The sequence below is a fragment of the Musca domestica genome, unplaced genomic scaffold (genome assembly GCF_030504385.1).
Source record: "Musca domestica strain aabys unplaced genomic scaffold, Musca_domestica.polishedcontigs.V.1.1 24, whole genome shotgun sequence".
In the NCBI taxonomy this organism is placed as follows: Eukaryota; Metazoa; Arthropoda; class Insecta; order Diptera; family Muscidae; genus Musca; species Musca domestica.
In genome coordinates this window covers 6,337,408-6,363,285 of record NW_026712272.1, presented here as the reverse complement: position 1 = coordinate 6,363,285, position 25,878 = coordinate 6,337,408, and the positions used below count along the sequence as shown (strand labels likewise).

Here is a 25,878-nt window from a genome sequence, read left to right as displayed (position 1 = left end):
TTATACAATAGTTATTTGTTTTAAATTAATTGTATTTGTTTGATAAATGAGTTTTAGATAAGGGGTTAGGACATTTTTAGATACCAATATTATACGTTTAAAATAATTTTTAATCTTTATATATAGAAATTTGAAACTTCTTCAATACAGGGACCAAATTGTCGTATTCGGTTAACTCGGTTAAAATGTCTGTAAAAGGAACTAATTTGATAATCATACGATTAAACCCCTTATGTTTCTATCTAAAGTTCGATATCATAAGCGAGAATTTGGTCCTCCTATTTACAAAACTTTTTATACCTTAAGGAGGTTTAATACGAGGTTAAGAGTTCTGCATATAGAATAAGACTAATATGTCGTATGAAAAGGATTTAAAATGCTCGTCCCGTTATCAAATAAGATAGAAATGTGACAATGGGTTAATAGATTTGTTAATTCATAGTCGGGAAGTCTGAATGTTACTTGGATTAATTATTGCAATTTTAATAGTGAATCTGTAAAAAGCAGATATACAATAACTTTGTTCATTGGGATGTCTGGCACAATCCGGAATGCTTTACCGTATGTCATGTGACTTTGGATCAATGATGTTATGTCCTTATCAGCAATAAACAAGAAACTTTACCAGACGACACAAAAAGAAGATTTATTATTTATGAATGTTTTGTTATCTTGAAAGTCACATGTCAATGCGAAGACAAATAAAAGCCGGGCTTGGAAAGAAATAAACTAAACTGAATAAGAAAACATGTTTAATAACAACACTGATAAGTTGGAATATACCTATACGACATTTAAAGACAATGCGCACAAAGACAAATTAAAGTTCATTAGTTTGGAAAGAAAATGTTAACCACCTTAATTTTTAGAACCTAATTCATGTATTTTGGCATGAAATTTAAAGCACCTAGGGAAATTTGTTAATCAGTATAATATTGGAATTCGACGAATTCATGTCTTTTAACAATAGGATAGAGCTTGAAATATCTAAGATAGATGTTTAATAATATTCATTCATATTAATATTCATTATTTCTCTCCGGATTTTTGGTATTTAAAATAGCATCTAGTCATATTGATGTACCGACACTTTTTCGGAGTGTTCAGTGTTGAAACTATATTTTTTAATCAATTTACAATAATTTCGCATAAAGTGTTCCTTGTGTATAAACTTTTGGTCTGTTCTAGAACTGCTAGAATATACATTTTTTAATACAATAACCGATTTTCCCATTATGATATTGAAAAAAAAATTCAAAAATAGTAGATTCTTGCAAGTTCGGGAACAAAGAATTCGTTGCCACAAATTTTAAGATTAACACCATATTTCACTTTTGCAACAGATTTAAATCTCGTAAAATCCATAGAAGATCTGTATAAGATTTATAGAAATAGAAAAAGGCCTGCGCAACTTCTTGTTAAAGATCTGAGGGTCATTTTACAGATATGTGAAGACATAGATACCACGTCGCTATGCTTCTATGACTAAAAATGGAAAAGAGATTATGGTAGGTACAGAAGGGACTTTGTAAAACATTATAAAGAACACTGATCACAAGGGTGTGTTAAGGAATAGACGAATGCACTTAAATTTCCTGGCCAATTAAAGTGTGACCATCGTCAAAGGAGTTCGAATCTTTGATTGTTTGCCCTTCTTTTAGTTGTAGTCTTCATTAGATTTTGGCAAAGCTAAAGCTCGTCATTTTTTATTTCCTTTTCGTCCTCAGAAAGTAGAACAGTAGTCAGACCGACCATTTCTCAAGCCAAAAGATCTATAGACAGTTGATTAATGTATATTTTTGTCTGGAATAGGAATTATTTGGCTTAAAGGAATATTGCATATAAAGACTATAGCAGAATGTTTCATCTTTGACCAATCGATACATATTAAATTATCTGAGCTTCGGATCAATCGATTCCACAGAGAGGAGTATCAAGTTTGACAAGAGTACTAGGATGGGGTCATGTTTACCGTTGCTTAAAACTCCTCTATTTTAAACCTTAATACCTTTACACCTTTACCTTTAATGTAGATATGCAGGGTAGCTACATTAGAGGTCGAACGCAGTACTCACTATCTACTACTACTTTCTTTATATTTTCTCAAACAATTTTATTTAAATCCCTTTCGTGAGCCGACCTTCTTAACTTTTCCAATCATTTCTTATCGACGTGATTCTGAATAAAGGTAGACATAACTGAAAGGTTATCTTTTTTTACAAGATCTTCCACAATGCGATTGTAATGGAAAATAAGAATGGAATAAAGGTCTTGGAAATTTTATAGGTGATTAACTTGAAGGGCAGTTTTGAGGAATAACAAAATTAAGAATCAAATACGGAAAATAACATGGTGGTAAAAAGTCTTATGCTTGGATGGAAAGGGACCGACCCACTGCTATATTAATGAAAGTTATAGAGGTCACTGTAGTCAGTAATTTCACAGATAAGCATTAACATGGATGTCGTCACTGTCCGTAACAATATGAAGTGCGGTATTTTCGACGAAGATGCAGTTTATTTATTAAGTATACTTTGGCGTTTTCCCGGTTGCAAATATAAAACTTTTTAGTGATTGACCTACGCCGTTGCTTGAATGGGTATGGCGAAACACTTTAAAGATCCTAGATTCTCATAATATCCTTTCAAAAGAAACACAATGGATAGTGGGTGTCCAAGTGAAATAGCTACCTTACAAGACCAGCATGCAACCACAAGCTTATCCGTTATGTTAAGCAATAAAAGCAAATTATTTCGATATGACTCAATATGATCGACCGCCTTATTTCCCATTGCTACAATAACTAAATGCTTGACATTTTGTGGTAAATTATTAACAAAAAACATTTCTTTTCTATGGAAATTTAATACCCTAATCAAAGTCAATTTTCACCTGTGTACCCATCGCCTACTTTTATCGCCCATTTTTTATGCAATTGCAAATAATTATCTTAGTATTTTGTAATTAGAGTACCTGGTCACAGTTGTGGTATGCATAAAAAACATACGTTTGTGTGGATACGTACGTGTGTAGATAGATGTATTTGCATAACATCTTTTACTTTGTTAAATAAATAATATTCTTAGAGAGGTTCGCTCCAACATCAAGCATTTCCATCAGCCAGACAATAAAGCAAATACAAATTCATATGAAATGAAAGTAAAGCGAGAGCAAGCGAGGACCCCGAACGAGATAACTTTTTTTTTGAAATACAGATAACACACAAAACACTAATCGTGGGAATAATGAGAGCAGTTAGGCATCGTTTAAACGTATATTAAAAGAAACGCTTTGTAAAAGTGATGAAGAATGCATCTCTCTTAGGAGAGGTGTATGATAAATGCGGTTGGAAAGAAATTACACTCAATACATAGAATGGAAGGTCTTTCAGATGCCTTCTGTAGATAGATGACCTTTCCAACGATTTTTTTTAAATAGATGATCCCTAAAATGTCTTGTGTATATAAAAGTGGTTTAAGAGGTCTTCCAGAAATAAAAGTGTGGTCTTCTGAATATAGAGACCCATCAAGGGGTTTTTATAGAAAGAAACTTTTAAGGGCCCGTCTGTCTGCCTGTCCGTCATCACGATAGATCCCACATATTTGACGTAGAGCTGATATATTTCGGTCCACGTTTTGGTATAGCCCCATATAACGGTACTTCCCGATGATATTCAGCATTTTGGTGATTTTTGTCACATTTTTCCACGGATTTGTGTAAAAGTTGGTATTGTAGGTCATGATGGGTTCTAGCTCCGGTGGCGGAACATAGTATATGTAGGTTAACGATACCCACCGTTATTCAATATTTTGATAATCCTAGTCACATTTACCCACGATATGGTTTTAAATTTGGAATTTAAGAAGATTTGCTAGATGACAATCCTTGAAGTATAAAATTGTCTTTAGAAATTCCCGTTTTGGTATGGCACCCATATAACGATCTCACCCACTTAATGGTGTTTTGAAAAGTTTAACAGCAAACGGTCTTCCTGGAATTTGTAGTTTAAAGTGGAACACGTTTGAATTCAGAAACTTTTTTATAAACAAGTTTTCTTTATCTAATGGTGGAGGCAGAGCCGAACTTAATGTATGTTCTATAAATATAAAGGATTTTTGGAAATTCTTACCTTTCAGCAGAATATCGACTGTCCACTCGACAAAGACTTGTAAAATTCTTCTGCTATCCGAATATTCGATGGCTTGCGTAGTTTTCTAAAAAACTCTCCGAATTCAGACCAAATAGCTTCCAGTGGTTATAAGATCTATTGTTAGATAGACAATTTGCGTCTTTTATTAGACTTGGCTCATTGCGTAGAGTAACTCGGAGGTAAAAACCGCTTTTGGTCAGCAAAAACAAAAATGCAGATAAACCCAAAATTACTGTAAACATATATTAATCTGTAACATTGAAAAACTGCGGAATATGTACTTTTAATCTTTTTCTTTCTGACATTATGTCTTCATTTAACACTGCCTCGGTTTGGGAACCCTATCACCATAAAAATACGATTTCTGAACTAAATAAGTGATATGAAATTCTAATCCTGCGAGCAATAAACTAAGCTACTTTAATGGAGCTAAAATGATTTTCAAACTAAATCTCCACTACAATTTCATAAATTAGGACGCGGAGTTGTAAGGATAGAGGTAGATTGAAAAGGTATTCAGCTACTACTATGTATAGCCCATTTTCCCTTATCTTATTATTCATTTTCTCCCATACCATCCCACTTTCGTTAAGCTAGATTGTAGCTTCATGTAAATAAGAAATTCTCATAGCCGAATGAAAGTTGCTAACATCCGAACCGAGAAGAGATAATAACAGATTATGGTCAGTAGGCGACAGCCAACACAAAATCAGTGAAATGAGAACTTTTGTTAAATTAGTTAGGCGCGAGTGCTGGTGCAATACGCAAAACATGACGGAAAATAATAAACAATTTGATTTTTAATTAAAACAATAAACGTTATTGTTTAATTACGGCAAAATATTAAAAATATAAACATTAATACATATCAAAAGTGACGAAACAGAAAAAAAGAACGACAAGTAATGTTAGAAAATGAAAAGTGTTATGAATTTCTTTAAACGTTCCCAATGAAAAATATTTAAAAAAACATAACATTTTGAAATTGGATACCAAATGCAAAGACAATTGTAGCCAACCAACCATTCAAAACATAGACACACCGTCACTCATTACATTTGCGGTTGAGAGCAAGTGCTTTTCAATACAATTCTAGACAACTAGCCGATTTCAAATAGAATTTTAACACGGAAGATTTATACATATATATTGTGTTTTCCATATACAATTTACCAAATAACACAATTTTAGTTTACACTTCTTGAAGTAAAAAAAAATGTTTCGGGCCTCTCAATTAGCCAGCGAGGAGAGTAAGTAGAGCGGCGGTGCAGAAGAAATGATAAAAAAATGACAAATATAATTATAATTGTTTTCCTTATTGTAATACTTTATCTATGGCTATTTTTGAATCGTAAAGCTTTACCTGCTTTGGGTTTGCTAACAATAAAAGATGACAATGAACCTGATATAACATCACACCTAAATCTAAAAACCGGAAAACTAAAACCAGGCGGTTATGGTCTTGTTACCGTCTTACGTTCACATCGTCGACCCAAATACCCGATTGCCATTGTTTTTGTGCTGATGACGAAATTGTTTGAAGCCTTTGCTGCAAATGGTATTCGAAGTAAGTATAATGTGGAATACGGTTTGGAATTATTACTTAAGGCCATTTTACACAACATATCACTTATTTACTCAAATAATGTCATGTATCGAAAAATCTGTTCGAGACAATGCATTTTAAGTTATCGAAAGAAATTTGCTTTGCCGAATTAACAAGGCTATTAAAAAAAATATACCTATATATAGACAATTAGTTGCGAAGATGTCAACAAATATAAGTGCCTAATTTCTGTGGAAAATCAAGCATGGTTTGACGTATTTGCTCTAAATACATATTTCTTTTTGGTCGATTTATATCCAATCCCAAGTAAAAACCCTATAATTCCATTAGTTCTGCATGTACGAATATAAAAATTTAATATGAGATTCCTAAAAATAATAAAAATTACCAACTCAAAAAAAGTTTTAATAAATGAGCGAAATTATAATAATAGGTGAAAACTTGCCTTATCGAAAAACGGTTTTAGACCCTAGGTCTCTTTGGTCCAAATCCGTGTCAGGACATTTGGAGTTGATTTTGCGATGACAGTCCGTCCGTCTGTCTGGTAACTCTCGAAGGGAGTATCCAATTTGGTTCAAACGTGATACATCGTAATATTATTATCAAACTTAGATCGAGTTCGAAGATGGACAATATCGGTCCACTCCTTCTGGTACCTGGCCCACAAAAGTACAAAATTTAAAAAAATATATGTTACTGCACAGAAAGGAAATAATAACCCAATTTTGCTCCAACTTTGCAAATCCTTCCATTTGTATTAGTGCTAGGTCAGGTGCGAAAATGGACAACATCGGTCCACTCCATCAAGTACCTACCCCACGAAAACAACAATAACTCTTTTAAAATGTGATGTAAGAGTCCGATTACCTTCAAATTAGACTCATCACAATATTTTTTTTGACTCATAGTCTGGTGTGAAGATGGAATATATCGGTCCACTCCTTCTGGGCCTCACCCACAAAAGTGTAAATATTTTTAATATCTAAGAAGCTCATAAAACGAGAAATTAATAATATCCAATTCCATTCAAACTTGTCACATCTCAATATTTCTATCAACACATGATCTGTTATAAAGATAGTGGAGATCGAACCATTCCCTCTGATACCTCCCCCACAAAGGGTCAAAGTTTTGAATAACCAAAGCGATTATAGAATCCGAAATAGGCATCCGGTTCTCTCTATATTCCACACATCCCATTATTTCCACTAACAAAAGATCTGTTGTCCCTCACAAAGGGTCAAACATTTGAATAACCACGAAGCGCATAAAACACGAAATGTACATTCGATTTCATTCAGACTTAGTACATCTCAATATTTCCATCTACACAAGATCTGTTACAAATATGGAAGAAATCGCACCATTTCTTCTAGTACCTCCCCCAAATAGAGTTCAAGATTTTGAAAAACACAACTCTCAATGAAAGCGAAATAAGCATTGAACTCTCTTCAAATTTCAAACATACAAGCAATTTCCATTTTGGTTATTTTTATTCTTTAAATTCCATGTTAGACTATATTGAAGGTATTTCCAATTATGATTCTGGGACCATAAGGCGGATATGTATGTGTGGGTATGGTATGTATGGTAAAGGTACAATGTTCTTCTATTCATTAAATCATATTTCAAATACAGACATTTCGTCATCAAATGTTAACTGAATTTTTGTTTCATTGATCGTTACCATGAATATTATCAGTTGGCGTTTTTTTATTAAGATGAATACTTAAGTAAATCAATCATCAATTCTGAAGTGCTGATCATCTGATGAAAGAAAAAAATAAAGGAAGTTCGATGGCATTACATTTTGACCCAATAAAAACAAATGCCACTTACTCGTGCATATCGAAAAATAGGTCATAAGATCAGGATACTCTATAAATTATGTTCGCAACATTTGCGTCACAGTCCAATAAAAACGAGGAATATTTTCCCTGAATTGTTATTATCAATCTCAAGATTGTCTTCTTGAGAAAAACAATAAATATGTATATTTTTTTACATACAAAAATCATTTTTGTAAGAAATTCATCGACATTTTTTGTTTTATTAAATTTGTTTATTTATTTTTGTGTAACTGTTTGTTTTTTTAGCAATTTTGGCTCTGTATTTGCGCGATGATTTATACTTCAGCGAAAGTCTGTCTACTGTGCTGCTACATGTTTTCAACTTTTTTGGTCAATTTTGCCCCATATTTGGAGCCATACTGGCCGATAGTTATATAGGAAATGTACGAACGATAAATGGATTTTACATTATATATGCCTTTGGTTGGATTCTCTTGGTGTTTACATCACTGCCGTATGCAGGAGTATCATTGATGTAAGTATTTGAAATAAGAAGAAAAAATCGTCTAAATTTTTGGATATAATTTTTCAAAAAAAAAAAAAAAATACAAATTTATACTATATCAAATTTATTGTGTGACTACGTTATTCATTATATAATATTGAATAGTTCGTAGTTTATATTATATGCGGGTTCGTTCAAGTTTAAAAACTATTGAGTGCGTCTAGGTGTATGCTATCAAAATGTTTAAGATTTCTTATTAGTCCAAAACGAACCTCTCTAGAAGGGGGGTATATTAACTTTGTCATTCCGTTTATAACATCCCTAAATATTCTTCATAAGTCCCATACAGTACAGAGTGAGATAAAAAAAACTGCAAAAAAATCAAACGCCATAATTTTTACATTTTTTTTTTTAATTTTATTGAATGAAAGCAAAAAATGTTGGAACTAGCATCAAATTTTAGAATAAGTTTAGATTTGTTCGAATTGGTCACCTTTGGCACGAATTATGCCCTTCAAATGACCAAAGGAACCGTCACGCGCTGCCCGAATGTATCCGCAGATTTTGGTGGCCATTGTGCGCTGGAAATGAAGCGAGGAACCTCATTTTGTAACCATTCTTGGGTGGCTGATGTCACGGTCGATTAATACGAGCGGAGAGCGACCATCTGCTGTTATGGTGGCCCACACTACCGAAGGTGCACATGTTCAGCTAACCACTTTGGCAAGTAAACACGATCATTTTGTTTGTTTACAAACTGCAGGACAACGAATGTTTTCTCATCGGAGAAAACCAAATTCGGCAGTTCACCACTTTCGGCCAAGCGAAGTAACTCTTTAGCTCTTTTGAGTCTATTTTCTTTCTGTTGTTGTATAAGTTCTTGCACTTTTTGGAATTTCAATGGCTCCACCTCGAGTTAATTTTTCAATATTTGCCGAATGGAATATTGCGATTTGTTCAGCTCACTAGCAATTTGTCGGCCACTGCGACGCGGGTTTCGATCAGGTCGCTTCTTTACTTTTCGAACCATTTCTGCTGATGTTGCTGTTTTCTTACGTCCACTTCCTTGACGTCGGGTTACGCTACCAGTATCACGGTATCGAGCGATGGTACAAGACACAAAAGATTTATTCACATTTAAATGTCGGACGTCCGACGAGTGGCTTAGAAATGACAGCAGTCTTTCTGTATATATATTCATGATCTGCATAAAATTCTAAGTTGATTTAACCATATCCGTCTGTCTGTCTGTTGAAATTACGATACAGCCCGCATTATTTAACGTAGAGCTTCAAAATTCGGCAGAACAATTTGTATTGTGTCTAGGATGGTTGGTATTGAAAATGAGATATACCGGTCGGTTTGATGAAATTGATATATGTAGGTCATAATGGGTTCTAACTCAGGCGGCGACCTATGTATAGGTCAACGTTTTTGTATAGCTGCCATATAAGGGTACCTCCCGATATTCGGTATTTTGATGATTTTTGCCACATTTTTCGACGGATTTCTCTAAAAATTAGTGTTTGTAGTTCGTAAAGGACTTTAGCTCTTGTGGTGGAACAGAGTATGTGTCAGTTCACGTTTTCGCATAGCGGCCGCATAATTCAGTATTTTGATTATTTTTGCCACATTTTTCAAAGGATTTGTCTAAAAATTGGTATTTGCAGTTCATAATGGGTTCTAGCGCCGGTGGCAGGACATTGAATATTTAGGTCCACGTTTACCTATGGCGCACATATAACGAAATTGTCTATAGAATTTTGACGATTTATCTGACATTCAAATGGTGGATATAAAAATTTCATACCGAACATAAAATTATTCAAACTTGTCTCCGAAAGTCACCTTTTGTTCCATAATTTAACTTTACATTACTTAATACATATTTGTATTCCCACTCCTCTATTCCTTTCTACACTAGATTCCTGGTATCCGTCTCCCTGCTACTGATAGCCATTGGAAATGGTTCGACAAGGGCATGTGTCACATCGCTGGGTGCTATACAATTTCAATTGCCCGATCAGGCCAAACAATTGGCCGAATATTTTTCACTGTATTATTTAATCTATTATCTGGGGATATTTTTAAGTAAAATAATACCACCCATGATAAGGGCCAACACTTATTGTTATAATAAAAATGAATGTTATCCGGCGGTATTTGGAACACTGGGTTCATCGTTTTTCATGGCATGGAGTAAGTATTGAATAAAATTTTATTTCAAAACATTAGTATATTTGAACAATTTTTCAGTAATGTTTAGTTTGGGAAGACTATACTATCGACCCGAAAAACTGGCCGAAGAAAGTATTTTAATAAAATTCTATGGTTGTATTAAGTATGCCTTGGGTAAGAAATGGCGTCGCAAGGCGGATGAGAAGAAGCCCGCATATTGGCTGCATTATGCTGTTGGACGTTACGAAGAATCGTTCGTAAGTGATGTGGCTAAAGTATTGAAGGTATGAACAAAAATTAACTTGTGGCCTGTTTTTCTATGACGATTCAAATGCGAAATCGAAAGAAAAACACACAATCATTGTGTTTTTTTTTTATTTAAATTTAAAAATTAAATGTTTCATTTTTATTTGTTCGGAAAAATACGTATGGAACGAGTGTTTCCTTTTCCATTTTACTTTCAAATAGTCATACAGAAACAGGCCCTTAATCGTTGTTTTTGAAAGCAAATTCTTTAAAAATCAATAATTTTGGATCAGTACCACTCTGGCTGGAAATATTAAAAAACCAAGGTCATTTTCCTTATTGAAGCCACGGTGTACATAGTTTAATCTCATATGAAAATATGTGATTCAATTACATTGATGCTTTTCCAAAACAATGATTTCATTTCAAAATGTATTTATGGCTTGTCCCCCCTTTTGTGTTTTTGCAGCTAGTCAAACTATTTCTTCCCCTGCCCATTTATTTTGCTCTCTTGGCTCAACAAGATTCCAGCTGGACTTTTCAAGCATCGCTTATGAATACCACCATTGTGGATGGCATAAGAATACAACCGGATCAAGCCAAGGCAATGGGACCAATATTTCTATTCATTCTAATACCTCTGTGGCAGTATGTGGTGCGACCCTTACTCAAATGGCTTTTCAAATATGAACTTAAGCCACTGCACAGTGTTACAGTGGGTGGTGTATTTTCAGCATTGTCATTTATGTCGGCAGGAATTTTACAACGTTATATATTTGTGAGCATGGAATCTAAGGTTACAATTATTAAAATTGAAATATTTTTATTTTTTGTATTTTATAGTCGATGCCATATAAATCGGTTAATGTCATGTGGCAAGTGCCCCAATTCATTTGTATGATGTTGGGAGAGTTGCTGCTTTCCATACCAGGATTGCAGTTTGCTTTTACACAGGTAAGTTTGTATTTTTAAAACGCTCACTCTTTGTAGAGTACACGCCAGATTTAAGGGAGGGAAAATATGCACACATAATCCATATTCTAATTTGATGTTTGGTATGTGGGCCATATGGGTCAGAAGAATAAGCGAACTCATGAATGTGGACCCCAAATGTAGGAACTAAAATCGAATTTTTTGGAAACTTTGGTTTAACCCGGCTAAATAGAGTTTCTTTGTGAAAACGTCTGTTAACTCGACTTTTGAAAAACGTTCGACTACTTCCATGTGATTTAGAAATTTCAAAATATGGACCTTATAGATAATATTTTTAGTTCAGCCTAACTCAACTTACTTTCAGACATAATCTACATTTCAAAACAACATTTTGAATTAGTTATTTTTAGTAAAAGAAGCAGAAAGTGAGAATTAAATGATAATTAAATTTTTTTAATTTAAAAAAGTTTCGATTGCAATTTTGTAACTTCAATCTATTCCCTGAAGTCAGTATAAACTTTAATAACATATATTTTTTTGTTTCCAAGGCACCGGCTTCAATGAAATCTGTCGTAACTGCAGCATGGTTCCTCAATAATGCATTTGGCAATCTAATTGTTGTCATTATCACCGAACTTAACATGTTTCGAACGCAAAGTGATGAGTTTTTCTTCTATGCTGTTATGATGGTGGTAGCTATTGTTTTATATACCTATCTTGCCTACGATTATGAACTGCGGCAATATGAAGAAAGTAATCAGGATTCAGGTATGGAAATAATTACAGTTGGGAAAATGCCACTGGAAGTCAATGGCAAAAAGTTACATACGGAAAATATACAGAGCGACGAAACGCCCAGCACAAGTAAAAGTACACTTATTAAATTATAATAAAAAGTGTCAACTATCAAAATGAGTTTATGAGTTAGTCGTCGTTGAGCATTGACCGAGAGCGGACGCATCTAAGGAGCGTAGAGCATATTACATTTTAAACTTTGTATTTATTCCCAGAATTACTTTTATTTTTAAATAAAAACCATCTTGACAGAATCAGAAGTGGGATAAGAACAGAAATCTACAAGGAATTTCATCATTTTGGATAAGAATTGCAAAAAAATACTCAAAGAGCTGAGAAACTAAGGCGTCAAAGTGATGTAGTAGTGAAGAGCTCAATGCAAAGCAACAACGACGACCAAAGGAGAAACCACGCAAAGGCACCTAAACTCAAAAGTTCGAGTGAGTTTAGTGAGAGTGTGTAACGTGCTCAAAGAGAGCAAAGGAGAAAGCATCAATCAAAGGAGAATGTACAAAGGTATACTCAAAAGTGTGAGTGAGTAGGACAACGATAGTACATCAAGGAGATTGAAAGCAAGACATAAAGAGGGGAACCCCGAAGAAGAAGTTTAAAAAGGGAAAAGTTAACGTATATTTTTAGGGCGTGCGGCTTCTAAAAAAAAGGAATAGTTCTAGATTTGCTGAAGTAACGAATTAAAAAGGAAAATTCACAAGGAAAAGTATGAAGGTGAAAATAAGTTCGTTAAAGGTTGCGGAGCTAGACAAATTATTACTGGCAAGAAGCTTACCACGAACAGGAAATAAGTCCGAGAAAATTGCTAGACTCATGGCTTGCAATGGAAATGACGAAGTGGAAGTTGAAGATTCAGAGTCACAGGAGGATTTCCAGGGATTTGATGAAGCTGAGACGGGTGATGATTCTCTAACAAGTCAAATGCGAGAGCTAAAGGATATAATGTTGACTCTAGCAAGAAGTGTGCATCAGTTAACAACACTTTCAACAGAAAGGGCTATTACGTCAAATGCAGGGTTAAATTCAAGGGATACAGAACAGCAAGTTCCAGCTGAAGTAATATCAAGACAATCTGGTTCCGGAACATCTGGTTGTTTAAAGGATTACATAGTAATGATACCAGACTTCGATCCAATTAAAGGAAATGTTACATCAGTCCAATTCATTGACAAGGTTGAAACGTTGCAAAGGCTTCATGGATGGTCAGATGAAACAACTTTGTTTGCAGTTCATCATAAAATGAGTGGTGTTGCTAAAATGTGGATAGATGCTTTACCAGTGGTTGAAACATGGAAAGAGTTCAGACAACAATTTTTAAAGGATTTCCCAAGTCGAGTAAGTGTTGCTGACATTCATCGTGAACTTATAGCTAGGAAACGAAACTCGAATGAGTCTTTGGTGGAATATTATTACGCAATGTTGGCCATAGGGAAAAGAGGAAGCGTAGATGAGGCATCAATACTGTCGTACATCATAAATGGTCTCAATGATAGCAGCTTAACAAGAACACTTTTAGCTATGAACCCGCAGACATGTAGTGAATTATTAAGGTCGTTGGAGAATTTGACCATACAAACGTATGCAAGGAAGCAAACAAAGAATGACGAGGATGACAAAACCGCAAGTGTCTCAGGTGGAGCGCCAACCAAGGGAGTAAAATGTTTCAATTGTAACAGGTTTGGGCACATCTCAACTAGTTGCCCACAACCATTGAAGAAGCCGAAGTGTAGTAAATGTGCAAAGATTGGTCACGATGCATCGCAATGCAAAGGTAAAGGTACAACTGTGGCAGCAATGACAGAAGAGTCTAAGGATTACTGCCCACCGGTTATGAAAGATGTTACGGTCAATGTTCCAGAGGGTTGCGATATGGAAGTAACGTCAAAAAGAATGAAAGGTTTTGGTGGATCTATTGTTGAAGTGGTGGAAATGTTTGAGGCTAACGTTGTCATCGACGAGGAGAGTTTAATGACTACCATTTATGTAGTGCCGAATGACTTGATGCGATATGACGTTCTCTTAGGAAGAGATGTATTGTGTAAGAAGCAAACAAAACTTACAATTGAGCATGGTGTCTTGAAGGTGAGGTCAACAATGCCAAGTACATTTAATGTCGGAGAAAGTCTGGATGAGCATCAAAAGGAAAAATTAGACCAAATACTGTCGTCATTCAAGGACTGTTTTGCTGAAACCCTTGAAGACCTTGGAAGGTGTAAAAATACACAAATGGAAATAAGTTTATCTACGGACAAGCCTGTAGTTGGTAAAAGATACCAAGTTCCATTTTCTCAAAGACAAATTCTGTCAGACATAATTGACAAGTTGCTTCGATGTTGTATTATTCGCCCAAGTGATTCGCCCTATGCAGCATCAGTATTGTTGGTCAAAAAGGCGAACGGTGAAAGTCGTATGTGTACGGATTATCGAGCATTAAATGAAGTCACCATCAAAAAGCAGTACTCGATGCCAGTGGTTGAAGAACAACTTTCGTTGTTATCTGGAAATAAGTATTTTACAACGTTAGACATGACATCAGGATATTACCAGATACACGTCAAGGAAGAATCCAAGAAATTCACGGCGTTTATAACACCAGACGGTCTATATGAATATAATGTAATGCCTTTCGGATTAACAAATGCACCGATGGTCTTCCAGGAAATGATAACCCAAATAATACGTAAGTTGAAACATCGGAGAAACATCATAAGTTATGTGGATGAGGTGATAATCCCGAGCGTGACGATTAGTGAAGGACTCCAAGTACTAGAAGAGTTCCTAACCGCCATAAGAGAAGAGGGGTTGACGCTAAAGCCAACCAGGAATACAAAGACTGCTCCGGTTATAACAGCGCTGCGAGAAGTTATGTCGATTTTCGGACAGCCACGAAGAATTGTATCGGATAAGGGAACGGCGTTCACGTCTAAAGAATTCCAACAGTTTGTGGAATACAACGGAATACAACATGTACAAACAGCAGTCCGAACACCAAGAGCCAATGGCCAAGCTGAGCGGATCAACCAGACAGTTTTGAATGCGTTGAAATGTCTAGTAGGTGATACAAAAGAATGGGACACTGAGACAACGACGATACAGTGGAGTATTAACTCGCAGCTGAATGCGACTACAAAGTTCAGTCCAAATGACTTAATATTCAACTTTAGTCTCAGAGATGTCAGTTACAATAGAATTATCCAGGCGGTTGGTGATGAAGAAAGAGAGAATTTCGATGTTAGGGTAATTCAACAGCAGGCTGTTGCTAACATCCAGAAACAAAAGGAAAAATGGAAAGCAAGATTTGACAGCCGTCATTCCAAGCCAACTCAGTACAAGGAAGGCGATTTGGTGGTGATAGACACGGTACCGCAGCCTACAGGAGAATCGCATAAGTTGGATGCGCGGTATAAAGGACCATACATCGTCACGAAAATTATCGGAAACGATCGTTATCTGGTAGAGGATCTGCCGGATTTAAGTTTGAAGCAAAGGAAATATTGCGGTGTTATGTCGACCGATCATATGAAGCCCTGGTGCTATGGTGATCCAAGTCTCGAAATCGAAGATAAAGATGAGTCTGATGATGGTTCGCCCAGGAGGGACGAAGAGTCAGGAGAGGCCGAATTGTCAACTATCAAAATGAGTTTATGAGTTAGTCGTCGTTGAGCATTGACCGAGAGCGGACGCATCTAAGGAGCGTAGAGCATATTACATTTTAAACTTTGTATTTATTCCCAGAATTACTTTTATTTTTAAATAAAAACCATCTTGACAAAAGTATTATTTAATTAGTTTTATACCAAAAATATATATTGTTTTTTGTTTAATTTATTGTAGATAATATTTTTTTTAATAAAATATACAAAAATTATAAAATTTGTTTACATTATTAAGGACGGATTGATTGACTATTTTGTAAGCTATTTAAGATTTAGTTAAGTATTTTAAATAGATATTGCAGCTCCAAAACTGTGTCGTCTGGTAAATCAGTACAGTGCACAGCATTTAAGGTTTTGCTGGAGCCAAATTTCGCCCGAAGTGTATGGGGTCTTAGAAGTTTAGCGATTTCCTAGAATAAAATGGGATGTTAATTAAGGGGAATTAATGTTAAATTTCAACATATATATTTGATAATACTTACAGGATCCATAGGCCCACAAAATTTACGAAACTCTTCATAACTGCATTTAGTTGAGTCTGTACATATAATTTCCAATGCCACACAAGATCCACTTGCCAATTGAGAAACCATTGGCTGTTTGCAAAAAAGATGGTAAATTTAAAAGTACTCCAAAAAATACCTAATGGATCAAGCTCAGTTATTAGTAAGAAAAGCACCAGTTCAAACATTTACGTTTCTGAAGACAACTTTTAACGATTCCTTATAAACTTAGTTTTTTTTTGGAGGTCTAGGATGAAAATAGAAGATAATTTGTGACTTGGCAAACACTAACATTATACATAGTTTCGTGATCTAATTTTTCACGAATCTGATTTACTAATCCGAAGCTTGAATTACTGAATATGTAAATTTTTTTATAGGCATTGACCCCCTAAACTGATGTATGACAAAAAAGCTATACAGTAGCTGGCGACTACAAAGACAAAGGCTAAAGTTTTATAAAGAAAGCATGACCTGAATTTGGTTAATTGTAAGAAAATGCCATAAATTAACATCATCGATAGGTCAGAATTTAAATATATTCCTATAAAATGGGCAGCTGTTCCCTACAGAAAAACAGCAAAGAGTGTATGCACCTCTCACATATCAGGGTTTAAATATTTCAGAAAATGTATATGCCTTTCCTATATAAATCTACGTTTACCAGATATGTGGTCTTCGATCTAACAAGCACAAAAAATAAATTAATAAAACAAAAATGTGTGTAATACTTACAATATAATCTGGCAGAACACCTCTGTAGACTTCATAAAATTCAGCACAATTCACCCTTTCCAGCAGATGCATTCTCATTGCAGTTATTTTAAAATTATTCGCAGTAATTTCTGATATTATTTTACCCAAATTACCTTCCTTGATGGCATGGGGTTTAATAATGCATAATGTAGAGTTATTTAGCTGTACTGTATTTTGGAGGCCATGCTCATTTTCGAAAAAGAAAGTAGCATCCTATAAGAGAAAATATAAAATTTCAAACTATATATCACAAGACTTTTAAAGACGGCATACCCTTAGAACTTCATCCTCGGTTTGCGAACAATATATGCCATTACGAACATCTTCCCTATCGAATAGTGTGCGCAAAGAACGTGGATAATTTTCATTCATGCATTCCTTGGCCTGTGCCTGGCAATATTTTATTTTCTCGATGGCATTATTGGCTATTAATTCGATACCAATTGCTGGCCCCGACAACAGCTGGCTCATGAGAATTCTGAAATCAGGGGGTTTAAGTGTACTCATTGGCGAAAATTAATTAAGTACTACAAATCAACACATACGACGACTGAACATCATCTTTGCCTTTCAGAAATGCCTTTATCTGTTCCGCTGTGAATTGCACCATCATGGCCTTGCTTATATTAAAGTCGCTTTCTACTAGGGAGCATAATATCTTTCCTAATTGTGGAAGTATGCTATTTTTGATTATTATGAATGTTCTGCAAGAAAAATATAATTGTTGTTTAGATATAATAAAATAATGTCATTAAAGCTTCCTACCTTTTACGATATTTTGCCAAAATATTTTTCGTAGCCTCATCCGCATAATCAACAATATCGAATTGCCGCCCGAAAATGTTAATTTTGGAGCCCACAAAGAAATCTTTCTCAGTAAGTTCCGGCATTTTAGTTCGTCGTAAGAACATTTTTTTCGTCTTTGGATCGTACTGTAACAAAAAATACATGAATATAAATTTGGATAATTGTATATAGCAAAAAGTAAACTTACCACTTCCAATGCATTACCATCCACGTAGTACCATAATGTAAATGTCTTACTTATAGCCGCTTCTTCCTGATACCATTCGGCCACAAATGCCAATCGTCGAGACTACAGTGAAAGGGAATATTTTGAATGCGGGTTAATATAATTGCTTTAAACCCTTAATAATGCATGAGGAATCCTAAATGATCTATATGTGCTATATCTGTATTTTGGATTTCCCATATTTCTAGAATGGTCATACATGAGCGTATGTTAATCATTTTCTGGCGTTGGATTTTTTCCTCCTGTAAACTTTAAGTTATAGACAGATCAATCAAGAAATGAAGCTTAGTTTTGAGAATACCACATTAGTAATTTCAAACGTCGTCAATTTTTTCTGGAAACTTTTGTTCAATATGAGAAACTGAAAGATTTCCTTAAGTCCTGAAGAACTTGCTCATGATAGTCGACTTTCTAGTCCCATGAATAGAGAAGGTGTGATTAATTGCCTATGTAAATAAAAGGAGACATAGGAACTCAACAAAACTTTCAAGTAATGTGATTAATATGACTTCTTTTATAGAAAATTCCTTTATTGATTTGCTGCCAATAAGTCAACATTTGCCCTCTTCAAAGTTTCGGGAATCGCTCTCAATATGTCTCTTCCAATTTAGAATAATTTTCGGAGATTAACTTACCATTATAACTGAATAAAATTGTTTTTATTTTTAAAGTAAAATAATCTTTTGTCAGAAAAACAAAAACATCAACCGGGCAAATCAAAATATTTATTTGACAGGTTGTTATGGCAACGACCTGACATTGCCAATATCAAGAAATGGTTGTTAAGAGAATGTTTGACAAATCATAGCATTAGTCAATCGTATATGTGACGTGGACTTGACGCATAATCTATATGGGAAAATAGTGGACATAATTAATAAAAATTAACACATAACAGCTTCGTAAATCTACTGAAATACTGTCCTTAGGCTATGCCCGCTTTCTGTCATAATTATTCAAAATTAGATACAAGTTTTACTCGTTTCTTTGATATTTTTACTCATTTTTGAAAAAAGTTAAAAAAGTGAAAGATGATGATTAAAATTCCATGGCAAACCCGGTTAATATTTCTTATGCGCGTCCCGCCATGTACGTCTCTTCTACAATATCTCCCTGACTAAAGGTTCTCACCTTTAAAAAAAAAAATTTTAGTGAGAGTCCCTTATTCAAAGTTGGATATTTTCAAAGCGACATTTAAAATTTCAGCAGTATTGGCAATATTTAAATTATCGTTTAATGAAAATTCGACCTAAGAATACGATTAATGGTTTTTAAAGAACCTAGTCATATTTTCAGCCGCTGTTATAAACCCATAATCGCAAAGGTCATTCAATTTGAATCCAGGTTTTAGGTCCACTGCAAGCGGTATCACTCAATTATTGATATTTTGAGGATCCTATCCGACTTTCAACTAAATGGGGTAGAATTTATCATAATCGATTGGTATTTTATGAATTTTTGAGATTTGTTTATAATTGACATGGTGGTGTGGATTAAAATTTAACACGGCCGAACTTAACATCTTACTTTTTTAGATTTTTTTAAAAAACCAAGTCTAATAAGCCGTAGATTAGTTTAAAATCAATAAGCAAATAAATGTGGATTCCTTCGAGGGCCAGCATAACAATAATCGTGCATATAAAATTATTTTTGTATATCCAACAGATCAAACATCCAGCATCAACTGATTTTTCCTCAAAAATACCAACAAGTTAGGTTTCACGTTTAACATTTCTCAATTGTTTCTTTTTATTGATGAAATTTCCTTATTAAAACACTTACGTTTTAATTCATTTCTTTTATACTTAACAGTGAAGGCTCATATATTCTCTGTTCTGTTAAATCATCATATCGTTACTAAATAGTATCATCAAACGAAATGCTATTTGGCAAATTTAAAAATATGTTTGTATGTATTCCTTTATTTACAGGAAATGCACATAAATTAAAAGAGAAAAAAATTAAAATTTCACGGAACAACTAAAAGAAAAAAATTAACCTTTTGAAAAAGGTGAATATTTAAGTAACTAAAAATATGTGAAAAAAGATACCAAAAAGATTGATTCAAATGACAATCTATGATGAATTATACAAGTTCGCAAAATGATGTAATGATTGTTGTGTTGTTTTGTTTGTTAATTATAAGTTGTTGTTGTTTTTCTTTGCTGCTGAACAATGCTCAAGCATTTATCTTAGTTACGAGAGTAATTTAAATATAAATATCGTGTTTTATTTATATAATATATAAGAGATTGGTATGTTTTCTTGTTTTTAAGAAATGTATGTGTGTATTTGTTTTCTTTCTTTTGTTTGTGGTTTTTCTTTTTCTGTAGTCAACATATTTTGTATTTTCCCAAGATGAAAGTTCCCAAAAAAATCAAAAATTAATTTAAAAGCAATTAATGTTCATGCTATTAATATTAATAGAAGTTGTTGTGGTTTTATGTATATATAAAGAGTTTAGATTAGGTTTAACATTCATTGTTAAACTATTTTTCTTCATCCTTCTTTTCCGCATCCTTATTGTCTTCGTCATCTTCGTCATTCTGTGATAGACTGGGAATATTATCGTCTGAATCATCATCATCATCGACATTGAAATCATCAAATCTGTTGCCCATATCACTGCCTTTAAGCATGTCATTGAACATAAAGTTGTCGCCGCCAACATCTACAAATGACAATTCAAAACATTAGAACATATATGTATTATGTATTTAAGAGTGTGTTATTATACGCACCATCTTCATCATCAGATTCATTTTTCCATTTGGTAAAGTTAGCTTTGAGGAAGTGCAATTTGGTTTTGTCATTGGTAAGTGATTTCCAGTAGGGACCGGATTCTTTTTTGTAAATTGTAAATTCGACGCATCGTCCAATATTTTTACTCGTCACTTTTTCGGGGTTAACGGGATGTAAAAAGTTCAATGTGACTTCGTATTTTTTATCGGCTTCCAAAGCATTGGTGCCCTTGAACGTAAAACTATTCTCTGTAACACTAAAGGGGTGAAAGGGGGAATTATTAGCTTAGCTAGTGTAATTAGATATATATGTGATTTTTTGAAAATAATTACCTGTGTTCAATATCTTTGCATTCTACATCGATAATGACATAGAGCAAATCAGCTCTTTGGGCCCAAGAAACTGGTGGGGGTACTGTACTGTAATTTGAAAAAAATATACATTTTAAAAAATACAAAAAGATGAGTGTGAAATCGTTATGGTATTGTTTTTCTATAGGGAGAAGACCTACTAAAAGTCCTCTATATACAAATGGTCATAAACAAAACGTCTACAGGTAATTTTGCCTTTTAGGAATTCTTCAAGTGACAGACGACCATCTAAAAGAACTTAATAGAACGAAGGCCTTCTTAAGAACTTCTAAGAATGGATAACCTTTTTTGAATTTTTTTTTTTAAACCAAGGAATCACATAGACAGTAGAACTTCTATATTCTTGCATGGAAAGAAAGACTGAACGTCTCGCAAAAACAGATGGCTTTCTGAATATTTCTATATAGAGAAGACCTTCTAATGATATTTTTGACATTCGATTAGAGGGCCTTACAGAAGAACTTCTGTGCACATGACTTTTTGAAGGTATTGTCTGAGACCTATTAAAAGAATTCCGCAAACAAAAGACCAGAAAAATATTTTGACGAAACATTTCATAGAAGTCTTTAATAATTTGAAAAACTACAGAAGGTATTTTACAGAAAATCTTCCAGAATCCCTCTACAAAGACCTTTCCCCGACACCGCTAGTATTGCCTTCTGAGACCAACCGTGTCCATATTTTTCTAGTAGTCGTTCATAATGATGATCTTTGATGATCATCTATAGATACGCCAGCTACGGATCCTATGTCTATGAACGACCGCTATATGATCCTTTACTGAAAGAAGACCTCAAGACTACTTGACTACATAGATAAGACCATTCTATAAATAGACGTTCAACCTTTTTTCCATATGCATAACCGCTACAATATAACTACCATGGTACAATGATATCAAGGTAGGGCTATGATACCATATGATTTTAATTTTTTCATTTTCTTGGCCTAATATGTCATCTTTATTTGTTTATGTATGTGTTTTCTTTTTAATAACAAAAAATTGTTCAGAAAAAATGCAATTTCGTGTGTTTTCAAAATGTTCATTTCAACGCATGCATCGACAAAATCTAGAGTTTTTGTAGCGAAATAATCCTTTAGAGATATATAGAACATGATATTGAAAAGGAATTTTGACCATTCAATCAGTTTCCGCGGTTTTAAATTATTTATTCAAAATAAATGCAACAAATTGTTTGTTTTTGTTATTGTTTTGATACTATTTCTGACATTACAAGCCAAACAGGTAGACCTCTATACTTGCAATTTTTTCAAAGTTGACCTACCTTCTCTTCATTGTACCATGATAACTACCATATACACACTGGATCATAGATAACTTAGGTTTTCAACAGAAAACAAAGACTCTAAAAGCCAGAAAACAGATCTGCAAATAAATCTATAAAATAAAAGGTCTACTGATATTAGGCTTCCTAACCTAAAGCCTCAAAAAAATCTATCACTGGAAAATATAAATTAAACTTGAGGATGAAAATAAAAAAACTCATATATTAAATTTAATAATGTAATTCCCCCCTTTATGAGTAAACAAACTAGTCCTTTTTGTTGTCGTTCTGCCACCAAATTGTGTTTTGTCATGGCAACACTGAAGAACAACAGAAGAAATAGCGGCACAACACCACACAACACAACAGTAGCAGCAGCAAAAGACACACTCATGAATAGCACATATCAAAATGGCATTCGAGAATATGCCAAATGACTCGAACATAACCTCAATTTGGTTAATTTACTTTTGATTTGGTTTTTTTCGTCTGGTTTCAACTCATGCTATTGCAGTTTTAAAATAACAAATGAAAATTGAAATCGAATCGCAATGGAAAGTTAGTTTACTCCAGAACATATAACAACAACGTGTATACTACACACAATCATCTTGGCAAAGAAAAAAAAGAGAGCAAAATCAATAAAAGGAAGCCGGGGAAAATCACCACGCGTTCCAATTTATTTTGCAAAACAAAGAACTACATTTACACCGAATTTGGCGTTTTCCTTTGATTAAAATGCATATTTTGTAAGAACAATGTGAACGTTGTGGGTTTTAATTAATTCATCATACCATCTTCGAATAGATTAAACCGGAGAAGCAGAGTTTAGTAACCTACCGCCCTGATTAATTTGTATGTGCATTTCAATTGCCATACCTCATGCAGAGCCGAAAGCTAATTCACTTAAACTGTTTGTAGATAATTCTTTTTTGCAATACTTACCCTGCAGTAGGAGCCATTTTTTATTAAATAATATTTATATTTGGTTTTGTTCTTAAAGAATTTTTAATGTCTTTTCCAAACTAACAAAAAACTCCCTTTTTTGTTGAAACGAGTAGAATGAATTTTGCACCCCGACACCGTTAGTGTTGCCAATGCAGTGGAAATATTGACAGCGTTGCCGTGTGTGTCATCAAAAACGAGGGATATCAAAGCAAAAGGCGTTCGTTGTCAGTTGCAGGGTGTTTCAGCAATATGGTATGTAATCGAGTTATGAAAAGTAATTGTCTCAATGCTGTTTAAAACTGGCTATATTCCTTGAAAAACACGTTTTATATTACTATTTATCAGCTGCTGGAACAATGAACTGTCAAAACAATTTTGGAAATGAAAATGTTGAATGAAAAATTATTTAAATTTGTAAAAATTATTGAAAAACGCGAATTATAATAACCTCCGAATGGCGTCGTATAAAAAAACATATAAAAATCTACTTATATTTAAAAACACATTTAAAGTTTTTTGACATATCAATGTTCCCAAACTTTGATGCATCCATGGTACAATAATATCAAGGTAGGGCTATAATACCATATGATTTTAATTTTTTTTATTTTCTTGGCCTAATATGTCATATTTTTTGTTTATGTATGTGTTTTCTTCTCAATAACAAATTTGTCGGTAACTCAAAAAAATCGTTAGAGAATCCCACTGCAGGAGTTGTATAAAGTAGCAAATATACAACTTTCGCTATGTACCATGGTAAAAGAATACAGGTATATACAGCAACGCTTGGAAACATTGATATGTCAAAAAAAAAAATTAAATGTATTTTCAAATATAAGTAGATTTATATATGTATTCTGATATGACGTCATCCGGAGGTCATTATTAATAGCGTTTTTCAACATTTTTTACAAATTTAAATAATTTTTAATATTTTTCAACATATGATGGTTTTACCGATTGTTGTCGGTAACTCAAATATTAGTTAGATAATTGCATTGAGAATGTACCAAGAAAAGCGTTTGTATTTTAAATTTGGAGCATCCATGGTACAATAAAAAGGTAAGGTAGAGCTACCAGCTGATTACATTTTTTTCTAAGTGTGCTCGACTTCTGCCAAATTGTGTATATATTTAATGTTTTGAAAAATGAAAACAAAATATTTTCAAAACCAATGATTGGAAGACACATACATTGCGGCTCGCTCATTAAAGCTATTAACCTGTTTATCCATGAATTTGAAAGATTGAACAGTTTGTATCATATTTTTGAAAGGAAATCCAGGCATTTCATTCATTTTGCGCACTATTTAACTCATTTTAAAATTGAGAAAAAAATATGAAAACAACTTGTAGCTTCAGGGCTGTATTTCGAATTTTTACGAAGCTGTTCTACTTTCTTATTGTACCATGGGTAAAACTGTAATGGGATTCTATAACTCATTTTTTGAGTTACCAACGAAAATCGGTAACTTTGACAACCAAAATTATGATAGAAAAGCGGTAACTAAAAAATGTGTTAGCGAATCCCACTACAGGCAAATCAATCCTGTAAATTTCTTAGATCGGTATAAAAATGTCTAGTGTAAATATGAAATAAATCAGCAACTTTATTTTATTATACAAATGAAACACCCTGTACGTTTTTGGCAACGATTTCTTACGCTTAAATTAAAGTATTACCATACATAAACATTTTACTACGCTTTTTAACAACTATTCAATTGGCAAACCAGAGTTGCAACTGACAGTGTATTCATTTTGACAGTAGATTTTTCTCAACGCGAACTATCAGACTCTCAGGTGCGAGCGATTACTTAACCAAATATTTTTTGTGATTTTCTACCCATAATTTGTTACAATAAAATTGTGTTTTTTCGTTTTCATTCTTCAGAATGTTCCGCCTTGCTGCTAGCCAAATTGCTAACATTGCTCGTAGCTCCATCGGCGTAACCAGCCGTGCTGGTGTCGTACGTGCTGCCCATCACGAAATTCCTGCCGAGGAATTCGACAAACAGTATGAAGATTACTTCAGCCGTGCCGATATTGATGGCTGGGAGGTACGCAAGGGCATGAACGACTTGTTGGGTATGGATTTGGTGCCAGCTCCCAAGATCGTCGATGCCGGTTTGAAGGCCTGCCGTAAAGTTAACGACATTGCCTTGGCCATCAGATGGTTGGAAGGTGTCAAAGACAAGTGCGGTGACAAGACCGATGAAATCTATCCCTACATCCTTAACCATGTTCGCCCCACCCTCACCGAATTGGGCATTCCAACTCCCGAAGAATTGAACTACGACAAACCCGAGTTGGCCCTTAAGTCTGTGTTCGATATGTAAATTTTTCTGGGAGAGAGATCTTCATTTCTAATGTATTTAGTATAATTAAAACAAAGGAAAAAAACCAAA

General features: G+C 34.1%; 4 protein-coding genes across 4 annotated transcripts; 2 read left to right on the top strand and 2 right to left on the bottom strand.

The window, feature by feature from the left end:
* The first annotated feature begins 4,705 nt into the window (after positions 1–4,705).
* On the top strand, positions 4,706–12,653 carry LOC101892156 (solute carrier family 15 member 2). Its single transcript, XM_005181936.4, has 8 exons — positions 4,706–5,400; positions 5,508–5,717; positions 7,814–8,042; positions 9,937–10,211; positions 10,269–10,474; positions 10,906–11,214; positions 11,280–11,390; positions 11,918–12,653. Exons 1-8 carry the CDS (start codon positions 5,367–5,369, stop codon positions 12,257–12,259), a joined length of 1,716 nt encoding a protein of 571 aa, XP_005181993.1. The 5' UTR covers positions 4,706–5,366; the 3' UTR covers positions 12,260–12,653.
* Positions 12,654–15,985: 3,332 nt separating this feature from the next.
* On the bottom strand, positions 15,986–18,881 carry LOC101892323 (nucleoside diphosphate kinase 7). The gene is made up of 8 exons (XM_011293543.3): positions 18,760–18,881; positions 18,086–18,187; positions 17,857–18,023; positions 17,637–17,795; positions 17,365–17,569; positions 17,071–17,304; positions 16,315–16,428; positions 15,986–16,242 (listed from the first exon to the last, which is right to left on the bottom strand). The coding sequence occupies exons 1-8, from the start codon at positions 18,760–18,762 to the stop codon at positions 16,105–16,107; spliced, it is 1,122 nt and encodes a 373-aa protein (XP_011291845.1). The 5' UTR covers positions 18,763–18,881; the 3' UTR covers positions 15,986–16,104.
* A 1,503-nt stretch (positions 18,882–20,384) lies between these two features.
* On the bottom strand, positions 20,385–23,633 carry LOC101891111 (CS domain protein). The gene is made up of 4 exons (XM_005181929.4): positions 23,469–23,633; positions 21,199–21,285; positions 20,866–21,122; positions 20,385–20,795 (listed from the first exon to the last, which is right to left on the bottom strand). Exons 1-4 carry the CDS (start codon positions 23,483–23,485, stop codon positions 20,614–20,616), a joined length of 543 nt encoding a protein of 180 aa, XP_005181986.1. The 5' UTR covers positions 23,486–23,633; the 3' UTR covers positions 20,385–20,613.
* A 1,504-nt stretch (positions 23,634–25,137) lies between these two features.
* On the top strand, positions 25,138–25,878 carry LOC101891283 (cytochrome c oxidase subunit 5A, mitochondrial). Its single transcript, XM_005181930.4, has 2 exons — positions 25,138–25,273; positions 25,365–25,878. The coding sequence occupies exon 2, from the start codon at positions 25,366–25,368 to the stop codon at positions 25,807–25,809; it is 444 nt and encodes a 147-aa protein (XP_005181987.1). The 5' UTR covers positions 25,138–25,273; position 25,365; the 3' UTR covers positions 25,810–25,878.